Source organism: Gigantopelta aegis, chromosome 8 (genome assembly GCF_016097555.1).
Source record: "Gigantopelta aegis isolate Gae_Host chromosome 8, Gae_host_genome, whole genome shotgun sequence".
Classification (NCBI taxonomy): Eukaryota; Metazoa; Mollusca; class Gastropoda; order Neomphalida; family Peltospiridae; genus Gigantopelta; species Gigantopelta aegis.
The window spans coordinates 77,406,074-77,415,323 of record NC_054706.1 but is presented as its reverse complement, the minus strand read 5'-3'; the positions used below and the strand labels follow the sequence as shown (position 1 = coordinate 77,415,323).

General features: G+C 39.2%; 1 protein-coding gene across 3 annotated transcripts in view; it reads right to left on the bottom strand.

Moving 5' to 3' along the window:
* Nucleotides 1–9,250, bottom strand: part of LOC121378656 (paladin-like) — a 141,459-nt gene that overhangs the window by 23,416 nt on the left and 108,793 nt on the right. For all 3 annotated transcript variants that reach the window (XM_041506930.1, XM_041506932.1, XM_041506931.1), the window contains exons 8-10: nucleotides 8,205–8,344; nucleotides 2,341–2,452; nucleotides 1,117–1,209 (exon numbers count right to left, since the gene is read on the bottom strand). In XM_041506930.1, the coding sequence (XP_041362864.1) occupies nucleotides 1,117–1,209; nucleotides 2,341–2,452; nucleotides 8,205–8,344 (345 nt within the window). The remainder of the gene's footprint in view (nucleotides 1–1,116; nucleotides 1,210–2,340; nucleotides 2,453–8,204; nucleotides 8,345–9,250) is intronic.

Sequence of the window (9,250 nt, the reverse complement as noted above, 5' to 3'; positions counted from 1 at the left end):
ACTCTCGTTATAAACAACGCATCCCTCTCACAGTGTGGAGAATATGTCTCTCCTGGGTTATGTCGAATAGAAACCCACATCACAGACTGCAATTACCGCCGTAATTGGGCTACATCTTGGATACGAGAAAAAAACAGAAGACAAGAAAACCCTAATGGATTCGTCAGAACTCTCTCTACCTTTCAGACACAAATAGCACTGCAATGATGAGACAATGTTTGTTCAAGCCCTAAAGTGTCTTTAATCGTGTCCAGTGTTCCAAAATTGAATACTGTACATCAAATGACAAAGAAACAATCCATATCAGAAACACTCGGCAGACCAAGATATTACCTCCCCCAGTTTAAAAAATATAATATTGATTATTGTGCATTAATTAATATACTAATTGTTTTGGTAGTTCTGAGCTAAAGAAGTTGGGTACTCACGCACACCCGACACCCTTCTCTTGGGTTCGCACCTGAAGAAACTGGTAATAAAATACCAAATTCTGGACAACAATTTATTAAATCATTAAAACAAAAATCAGACTAAATATTGTGTTGTTTTTTTAATTTATTTATTTGTCAGACTAGCAACTAAACTGATTATTAAAATTAACACATGGACGGACGGTATAGAAGTCCGACATTGACCACCGAATGTACACGCTATGACACAAGAACTAGACGGACATTTGGACGGTTTGATCGCTCTCTGCCGTCAGAGATAACTGTATAGCGAAAAACATGGAGTGGCTGCCTACCAACGGCTAGGCAAAGATTCCCACTTTAACACAACACTTACCCTACTCTATGTTTGATATTAAATACCATTACATTGATCAGTTTCGAGTACGCCAATAACAAATATTTCACATATTAATCAATAATACACACACTACAGGAAGAAACCAGACTATCCCCATCCAATAATGTTCCGGTTAAATGCGTAGGTTGAACGAATGAATGAATGAATATGCTTGCGAGTCTATGTTTGTGTGCAAATGTGTGTGTTTATGCGTGCGTGTGTGTGATTGCGTATGTATGCGAGTGTGTGTGTGTGTGTGTGTGTGTGTGTGTGTGTTATCTGCGAGATGTGCAGCGTCGTGCGTGAAACGAGAACCCGCTAAATTACCCGATCTGTGGCGGAGTGCAATTCTTTGACTGTGTCGGAGATTATTGTCCGCAGGTTGATCATCTCGGAACACTTATCAATGATGATATCCACCTACAAGACAAAATTGTACAACACTTTCTCATTTATTACATGCCCATTTAATCTTACTATGGTAATAAAGACAATTCTGACCGTGCAATAAAAAAACAATATTGTATGACACAAAATCTCATGTCCCAAACCAGGGATGACGTCATATTTCTTGCCAAGAAGCACAGCGTTCCGTCAATTCCCTAAACCTCAACCAACTTTCTATACGAAGTAAGTTGTGCTATTTGATTAAACTTTTGTTACTCATAATATAGAAAGATGGTATGCAATAAATACAGAACTACGTACCAGGGGCCTAATTCACAAAGGTCTTTTAGGCTCTGCTAGACAACAAAGTATCCTCTTTGCAAGTCTTTTAGCACTGCACTGCGAGATCGGAACGTTACGAGAGTTTAGTGAATTAGGGCCCAGTTGTTTTCTCATGTTATTTATTGCACTCGCTTCATTAACATGATAAAAATTAAACAACTGGTATGTTGTTCTGTATATTTATTATACCTGTCAAAGGTGATATCAAAATGCAAGACAAAACAGTACAACATTATCTCTTTTTTCCATTTTTTAAAGTTAGTCCGACTGAAAATGCTTTATTTTTTCTTAACTCTTAGAGAGGAAACCCACTATTTTTTTCAATTGTAGCAAGCGATCTTTTATATGCACCATCCCATAGACAGGATAGAACATACCACAGAGAGAGAGAGAGAGAGAGAGAGAGAGAGAGAGAGAGAGAGAGAGAGAGAGAGAGAGAGAGAGAGAGAGAGAGAGAGAGAGAGAGAGAGAGAGAGACAGACAGACAGACAGACAGACATAAAGACAGACAGACAGAGAGAGAGAGAGAGAGAGAGAGAGAGAGAGAGAGAGAGAGAGAGAGAGAGAGAGAGAGAGACGATATGTCAGAATGTCTAGAGTACGGCCTGTTTTCCATAAAATCTGCAGATCACAGACATTTGTTATAAAAACAAGCACAGACATTGACAGACCCGTCACCGATCCCACAGACCCGTCACCGATCTCACAGACCCGTCACCGATCCCACAGACCCGTCACCGAGCTGTGTTCTCATACACATTTGCTTTGGTGTTTGTCAATCTGTGAGAGTTTGAATCGACTGATGATGTGTTACGGACTTACCTGTTGCTTTATTTTCAGTCCGCCTTTTAGGGCTTTCACCAGCGCCTGGGTCGCTTGGAACTCGCCCTGCTCGAAGTTTGGGTGCTCGGTGTTGATAGGATGTGGGTGGTGACTGTAAAGAAGGAGGTATTCACTGTGGTCATAACTGAACAACTCATATCTTACGTGTAGGATAATATCAAACAAATGGCACTTCATGTGTAGGATAACAAATCGTATCTCACGTGTAGGATAATATAAAAGAAATGGTGTCTCATGTGTAGGATAACTCGTATCTCACATGTAGGATAATATAAAAGAAATGGTGTATCATGTGTAGGATAACTCGTATCTCACGTGTAGGATAATATAAAACAAATGGTACTTCATGTATAGGATAACAAATCGTATCTCACGTGTAGGATAATATCAAACAAATGGTGTCTCATGTGTAGGATAACTCGTATCTCACGTGTAGGATAATATAAAACAAATGGTACTTCATGTGTAGGATAACCACTCGTATCTCACGTGTAGGATAATATAAAACAAATGGAACCTCATGTGTAGGATAACAATCGTATTTCACGTGTAGAATACTATTAGTTAAAACAAGTGGTACGTCATGTGCAGGATAATATCGGATAAAAAAGTATTTATGTTAACATTTGATAAAACAACTTATATTGTATGTGAAGGATAGTTTTGTTAATACCTAGTACCTGATTTGCAGTACATCGGATAACACAAATGGTACCTAATGTGCAAAATATGCAAAAGCATGACATATTTCATTTTATTTGCAAAACACCACATAAAAACATCTGGCAAGTAATGCACAAAATACCATTAAAGGAAAATACTGTTATGTCATATATGGTTACAGATATCTTTGTACATATCAAAGTGATACGTTCCACTAGAACACCAAGCGGGACGTAAGTCTTTGACGTCATGCAATGACGTCATCGATCGGCATCAAGCAAACGAGTTGAGTGATATAAATTAAGATCGAGTATGAGTAAATATATATCATGTTTATGTTTCTCGTGAAATAATTTTCCTATATCCTATAATTATTGGCAAAACACAAGCTAAAAACATCTGGAAAAAAGAAAGAAATGTTTTATTTAAAGGTAGGGTCAATTCAAACAAGAGCCTTATGTGTTGGAAAGATGCATACCCGGACCACCAACACATACTGACACTTTAGCAAATGAAAAACGCGTAATTTTAGAGTTAATTAAAAAACATGATTATTCCTGCTAACTGGGGGCAGCCGTTTTGTTTCGTTTTTGTGACGTCCGGTGGGATAGCTTGGGGCGAAGTGACGTCAGATCCTGATCCCCTGCGCGTGCTGTAACCTCACCGTGGTGCAGGGGTGTAACATTCTCTTTGAGAATGGCCAATACAGCACAAATTGAAGTTTAGAGTAAAATTCAGTGTCCGTAAAATTCTGTGATATTTGTATTTGTATTTTTGCACAGTTCTTTACACTGTTTTTGTTTAAACCTTGAATTTTTATATTGATGTTGATCATCACTTTATTTATTTGCATTACCATAGTTTGACACCCAATAGCCGATGTATGTTTCGTGCTGGGGTGTCGTTAAACATTCATTCATTCATTCATTCAGCTCCTGACCATCTCCTGTATGTACAGTGTAAACAAAAGCAGTAATTTTTGACAAGGCGCTTCTCTTTGATCAACCTGACTTGTAAAACAGCATAAATGACGTAATAATATAATAAACTATTTATCTAAATATATTTCAAGTTGCATTAACGGAACAAAATGGAGTTATAGTATTTTTCTCTGTTAAATAATCCAAAGGAAAAATGTACACTATTAGGCCTATTGATATGCTACGTTGGAGCAAAAACGACAACCCACGATACCCAAGTGATAATTTTCTTTTCTTTGGGCTACGTAATTGGTCAGTTCTGTGGTTTTAGATGGAAAAGTCTACTTAATCAATAGTTTTACAGAACTATTTACAATAATAAACCATGTCCATTACCATTTTAGGGGCGACAGGTAATATTCCACAATACCGGTATGTATTTTTGTGTCTAGACAGCGTCAATTAATTGGCTCGTCTGGTTACCAATTAAATACACACCTGCCAATCAGGAATAACTGTTAGAAGCATATAACAGCGTATCCCAATTAACTAAGAAAACTCTCCGTGTATCATTTCAGTACGTAGGTTAATGCATGGACAAAACATGGTTAATTATTTCGACTTATTGTGTAGCCACTTTGACAATGGTATTTTATTTTGTATTGAACAATAATATATATATAGTGCTGGATATACTTATTGCTGGCTTACTGGGATGTGTATTATTACAGAACAATGCAATGTATGACTATTTATCATCCCGCAAAAACCAGGTAGATTGTGTTTATCTATTTCTAAGGCTTATTCCTGACGTTACGGGTTAAGTATTACGTAACCACCAGCTCGCCAGAGGGCGTACTAACTGAAATGGTACAAAATGGCTGCACCCGTTATATATAATAGCCGTCACATTTAACCGTTTTATTAATTAACTATACGATTATACTTGTTGATATTAAGCAATAATGTGCATTATATATCGTTGAATATGCATACCAGGCCAAATGCCTTAATTGTCCCTTCCTTTAACGACGCACTCAACACATTATATTTACGGTTATATGGCGTCAGACATATGGTTAAGGACCACAGAGATATTGAGAGAGGAAACCCGCTGTTGCCACTTCATGGGCTACTCTTTTCGATTAGCAGCAAGGGATCTTTTATATGCACCATACCACAGACAGGGTAGTACATACCACGGTCTTTGATATGCCAGTCGTGGTGCACTGGCTGGAACGAGAAATAGCCCAATGGGCCCACCGACGGGGATCGATCCCAGACCGACCGCGTATCGAGCGAGCGCTTTACCACTGGGCTACGTCCCGTCCCAAAAACATCTGGAAAGTAATGTACAAAATACTAAAAAAAATACTGTTATGTTATATTCAAGAACAACCCCCCCCCCCCCCCCCCCCCCCCCAACCCCACCTCAACAACAAAAACAGACAAAACAAAAAGAGGGAAAAAAGGTTGCGCTCTGTGCCAAAGTAGGAATTTATACATAACTGTCTGATGTTCGAAATAAAAAGCCAGTAATGTGTAATGTCTCGCGGGAAATGAACTCCGTAATGTACAAACGATTAGGTACTAACCAACAACTGCTCACCCACCAGTTGTGTGTGAGAACTGATTACTACCTCGCATGCACTGTGATGCTTTGTTTTTTGTGACACTGCTGGGAAATCCACTTAACAGCTAGTTCGTGTGGATAACCTAATGTTTGCATCACAACTGCAACGAACTACAAAGTTACTGGCTTCACTTGTGTGCGACAGATTTTCATCGATTCTAAACGCCTGCAACATTTATTGGTACACTCGGTACAACAGACATGCAAATGGAAGATTGAAAAAAAAAAAAAAAGACCATACATACAAGATGTTGGAGAGTACAGTGTAATTTTGTTGAATGTTGTTTGTTTGTTTTATGCTTATTTTTTTGCTTATGTCCAATTAATGTTCAATCACGCTGTCCTGGGCACACACGTCAGCAATCTGGACTGGCTATTTAGGACAGTGGGTTAGTGTTTAGTTGTTAGTGGTTAGTGAGAGAGAAGTCAGTGTAGTGGTCTTACTCCTACCCAACACGTCGTTAAACTCGTTCTGGCTGGCAGCCGGTACCTGGAAACGAATCCAGTAGCTACCAGTCTGATGTCCGATGACATAACCACTACACTACATCACAGAGGCTGGTATTTGTTGAACGAGACAAAGTCAATTACTAGTAGCTCTCTTTATTTACTGTTGGCATTAATTAATTCATTCATTCATTCCACCATTTCATTCATCCACCCACGCATCTATTGATTTAAATTTATTGTTTTGCTTACATCCAATTAAGAACCGTATCTAGGTAACGATCCCGAATTGTAGCCAAAATCGGCATGAATCGCCTTTCCTCGTGACCTCTCTACTACTACTCACGACTGCTTAAGTTAATACTGAGATTGCACCACGTTCTTGAAGCCGATTCATTGCGAATTGTTACGACTTAGTATGCCTCCACTACGGTACCATGACGAATACAGTACTACTCATCACGATGTACCCGGAATGCGAGTGCGAGTGCGAATAATTTTTACATGCTCATATACCACTAGAGTTTCGAGCATGTCCGTCCCGGGGCCTGTCTCTGGATAGCCAGTGATTTGCTCCGGGACAGAAAAAATTAAGGGGACAATTTTGAAATTTACATTCAAAAATTAAATAGTGGGCCTTTAAATGGACATTCCTGAGTTTGCTACAATTTTTAAGATGTTATCGACTAACAGCGACTTTTTAGCGATTGTAATTACATATCAAATATATTTTTCTGCATAAAATATTAGTGGCTGTATATTAAACGTGTTTCTGATCGTTCTAATATTTGTACAAGGTTAAATTTCATTTTATTTCCTAAAATATGTTTTTTCGTACGTACAAAATTATTTGAAGACAAAATCCAGTTTGGGCTTCTTACAAATATTAAGACGACTAGAAACACATTAAATATACAGACATTGATATTCTAAACAAGAAAGTATATTTAATATGTAACTTTAATCGTAGAAATATTTTATTAGTCGGAAACATCTTACAATGCAGCAAACTCAGGAATGTCCCCTTAAAATTTTGATGCGCATCTCTAATTAATATAATTAATAAAAAAAAATTCTACTCATTAAATTTGGTCGCTAGATTAGATCGGGCGGTCAATTTTTTTTCAGATAGATAGATAACTAGACTCGGAATGCGCCACAACAATTTACTACGACTGTACTGAGACTCCTCAGACAACCTCCCGGTTTACTCCGACGTCCGCAAGACTCGCATATAAAGGCCTGCCGATCAGCCACGTCCCACAGTTACCCCCGACGATCACAACTGTGTCTACGGTGCTCCTACAGATATGCACGATGCACCCACGACTGCTTTAAAGGGATACCCTAGTTTTTAAACACTAAGGCATATTGTTTTACTATTATTGCCATTTTTGATAACTGAAATCATACTTTACTTAGATTTTATTGTTTAGATTATCCATTTCCGTACATTCGAAGTGTTTTTGGCCATCCTGGTGTTTTTAATATCACAAAATGCATTTTTCATATTTTTAAAAATGCACGCGCGTCTGAGATGTAACAGTTATGGAGTCAAGTTTTAGTCTATTTTTAGAGGATATTTCACCATTTCAAAGTCACAGACTCATGTTTCACTCAATTGTAACTTTATCCAAATGTGTTACAGGTGTGTAGATTAACTAAACTTAGTGTTAATTTTCACGGGTTGAAACTAGAGTATGTCCCTTGAAGAATGCATGACGAACTGAATTTCAAGAATATTCCCGACAGTTTTGAACATGATCAAAACTGTCGGGTGCCTATCCAGACGTTCCAAGAATACTGAAGAATGAACAGACAGCCACTACCCGATTTTTCAAATCGTGGCCATTCGTGGCCAAAATCGTGTATATGTGACTGGGGCTTAACGAAACTATCCACATAACACCAGCATCGGTGGTCTCGTGGTTAAGCCACTGGACAAAAGGCTGGTAGGTACTAGGTTCGCAGCCCGGTACCGGCTACCACCCAGAGGTTGTTTTAACGACTATAGGCAGGTGTAAGACCGCTACACCTTCTCTCTCATTAACCACTAATAACCAACCCAATGTCCAGACCATATAGCTGAGGTTTGTGCCCAGGACAGCGTGCTTGAATCTTAATTGGATATATGCACGAAACTAAGTTGAGATGAAAATATGCACGTAACAAGCAATTACCTGATTTCACTTGGAAAGCCTTGCTTGCAGGCGAGCAGCAGGCAACCCATCACCATGCCGACCGTGGCCCGTTCCTTCCCGGTCTGACAGATCGACAGGATGGCCGGACACTGGATGTGCGTGTCAAAGATGTCCAGTTCCTGTTAAACATACAAAACAAAAAAAATTCTTTCTATTTGACCATTAAGGTCGGCTGCTTCGCCCTAAAACTAACTGAGCAATTTTTCTATAAGAACAGTTCCTTGTATGTCTGTCTACCCATTCAGACGTGCCATGGTTTTACGGAAGCCACAGAAACGTTTGTGGATCCAATAATGGAGCGGGTTATAAAATGACAGTCCTCCTACAGACGGAATTGCAACAATATATCGTTGTTAAGATCAGTGACGTGTTCAGGAGGACGAGTGCTCACAAACGATTTGACTGGTACCCTCGTCTACTATCGTTTTATGTATCTAACGTTGGACGTAAAAACCAGTCTAGCGATCGATCATTCTTTTGATCATACCTCAATTGCCCTTAGTAGCCAAAGCACCCGAAAAAGAGTCACACAGCATCGACAATGTTCTACCTAAAAATACCTTATTACCAGAGCGAAGTACTTTTCACTATTTGTTTTGTGTGTATGTGCGTGTGCGTGCACGTCTATGTATGTCTGTATTTGTGAGCGCGTATGTAGGGTGTGTGTATGTGTGCGTGTATTTGTGTGTGTATGAGTGCACGCGTGCATTTGTGTGTACGTGTGTATAAGTCTATTGAAGTATCCGAGTGTGTGTGTATGTATGTAGGTGTGTGTGTGTATATGTAGGTGTGTGTGTGTGTTAGCCCGCGCGTTCGAGTTTATCTATTGCGTTTGTGTGTGCGCGCGTGCGAGTTTATCTATTGCGTTTGTGTGTGCGCGCGTGCGAGTTTATCTATTGCGTTTGTGTGTGCGTGCGTGCGAGTTTATCTATTGCGTTTGTGTGTGCGCGCGTGCGAGTTTATCTATTGCGTTTGTGTGTGCGTGCGAGTTTATCTATTGCTTGTATGTGTGTCTAAGTGTGTTG